General features: G+C 47.9%; 1 protein-coding gene across 1 annotated transcript in view; it reads left to right on the forward strand.

Annotated features, from left to right (window-relative positions):
• The window catches only part of ANXA3 (annexin A3), a 73,043-nt gene that overhangs the window by 58,963 nt on the left and 12,386 nt on the right, over positions 1 to 1,694 (forward strand). Inside the window, exons 6-7 of the mRNA XM_012653894.1 lie at positions 650 to 706; positions 1,059 to 1,300. Coding sequence (XP_012509348.1) covers positions 650 to 706; positions 1,059 to 1,300 — 299 coding nt within the window. The remainder of the gene's footprint in view (positions 1 to 649; positions 707 to 1,058; positions 1,301 to 1,694) is intronic.

Here is a 1,694-nt window from a genome sequence, read left to right on the forward strand (position 1 = left end):
TAAGAATATATTTAGCTTTATAAGAAACTGCAGAACCATCTTTCAAAGGGGCTGCAACGTTTTGCATTCGTGCCGGCGATGAGTGAGAATTTCCTGTTGCTTTATAGTCTCGCCAGTGTTTGGTGTTGTTTGTGCTGTGGATCTGAGCCAGGCTAATGGGTGTGTAGTAGTATCTTATTGTTTTACTGTGCAGTTCCTTAAGGACATACGATGTTGAGCATCTTTTCCTGTGCTTTCCTGCCATCCGTGTGTCTTCCTTGGTGATGCATCGGTTCAGATCTTTTGCCCATTTTTTAATTCGGTCGTTTATTCTTATTGAGTTGTAAGAGTCCTTTATATATTTTGGATACAAATCCTTTATCACATGTGTTTTGCAAATATTTTCTCCCAGTCTGTGGCTTGTCTTTTCATCCTCTTAAGACATCTGAGTTTTCAGAGGAGGGAACTGAGGCCCCCAAAACTGTGTGATTTGCTACAAATTTCATGACTAGTCAATGGCGGAACCAGAACTGGAACCCAGAGTGCCTGATTTCTCCGTGCTATGTGGCCTCCGCTGGAGCAAAACCTCCCAATGGCTGGTTGGAGTACCGAGTGTTAGATTTTTCTCTGTCTTTAAAGGTTTGCCCTTGTTTTCACCATCCCTGTTTAGGGCAGAAGAGAGGAAAGTCTGAAAGTGGATGAGCATCTGGCCAAAAAAGATGCCCAGGTCGGTAACACAGCAAAGAAAACATCTCCTTTAACGAGTTCCTCTCGCGATTACCCGTGCATTTCTGTGGAAAGGGGGAAAGATGCCACCAACGGGGCTGTCCTCTCCTTTCCTGTCTCAAGGAGGAGGCTGAGGCTGGGATTGGAATCACCCGGTCCCAGCTCTCTGCCTTCCCCAGGTGTGAGCTCCTGCCAGCCCGACTTCCCGATTTCTGCTGAAAGTGAGAGGCTTAGATTATCTCACTGACCCCTAAAAATAAAGCGAAGCTCCCACTCTTCTCATTCCACCTCTGAAAAAGAGAGAAAGAATTGCGTCTGTAGTAACATTTAATTCTTCCTCCCCTCGTCAATAGATCCTCTATAACGCCGGTGAGAACAGGTGGGGCACAGACGAAGATAAATTCACTGAGATCCTGTGTTTGCGGAGCTTCCCTCAGCTGAAACTAAGTATGGACTCGCATTACCGTCCTGCACGCTCCGTGTGGCTCTTACAAATGCGTTCGGGTTTAGTTTACAAAGTTCTAGAAGATGGAGTTAAAAATTGCAAAGTCTGTTCCAATTTACGTATGAGCACCTCAGGAAACAGAATGGGGAGGCTGGATTCTAGCTCAAGGCAGTGCTGATCCTGCTCTTGCTTTCCCGTAGAGGCTGAGCAGATTAGCTAGTGAGTAACAGGTGCAAGAGGGAGAGACCCGGCGGGTAGGAGTAAAGTGGCAGCCCTGAAGGGTGAGAGCAGAAAGGCGTGCTCCTGCGGGTGGAAGAACCTGACAGCATTGTCTCCACCCCACCTATCACCTCTCCCCAGTTAGCCACTTTCTAGAAAAGCCAGGCACTGCAGGTGAGCGTCTGTTGGTGCCTTCATACTGGTCAACATTTAGCTCCTTCTGACGTGAAGGTAAGTGGGGGGTGGGAGGATCAGCTCTTGTCGTCAGACCAGCCATTACATGGAACTGCCGAGCACCCACCGTCTCACTATCTCCCCGAGCTGT

Source organism: Propithecus coquereli, unplaced genomic scaffold (assembly GCF_000956105.1).
Source record: "Propithecus coquereli isolate 6110/MARCELLA unplaced genomic scaffold, Pcoq_1.0 Scaffold433, whole genome shotgun sequence".
Taxonomy (NCBI): Eukaryota; Metazoa; Chordata; class Mammalia; order Primates; family Indriidae; genus Propithecus; species Propithecus coquereli.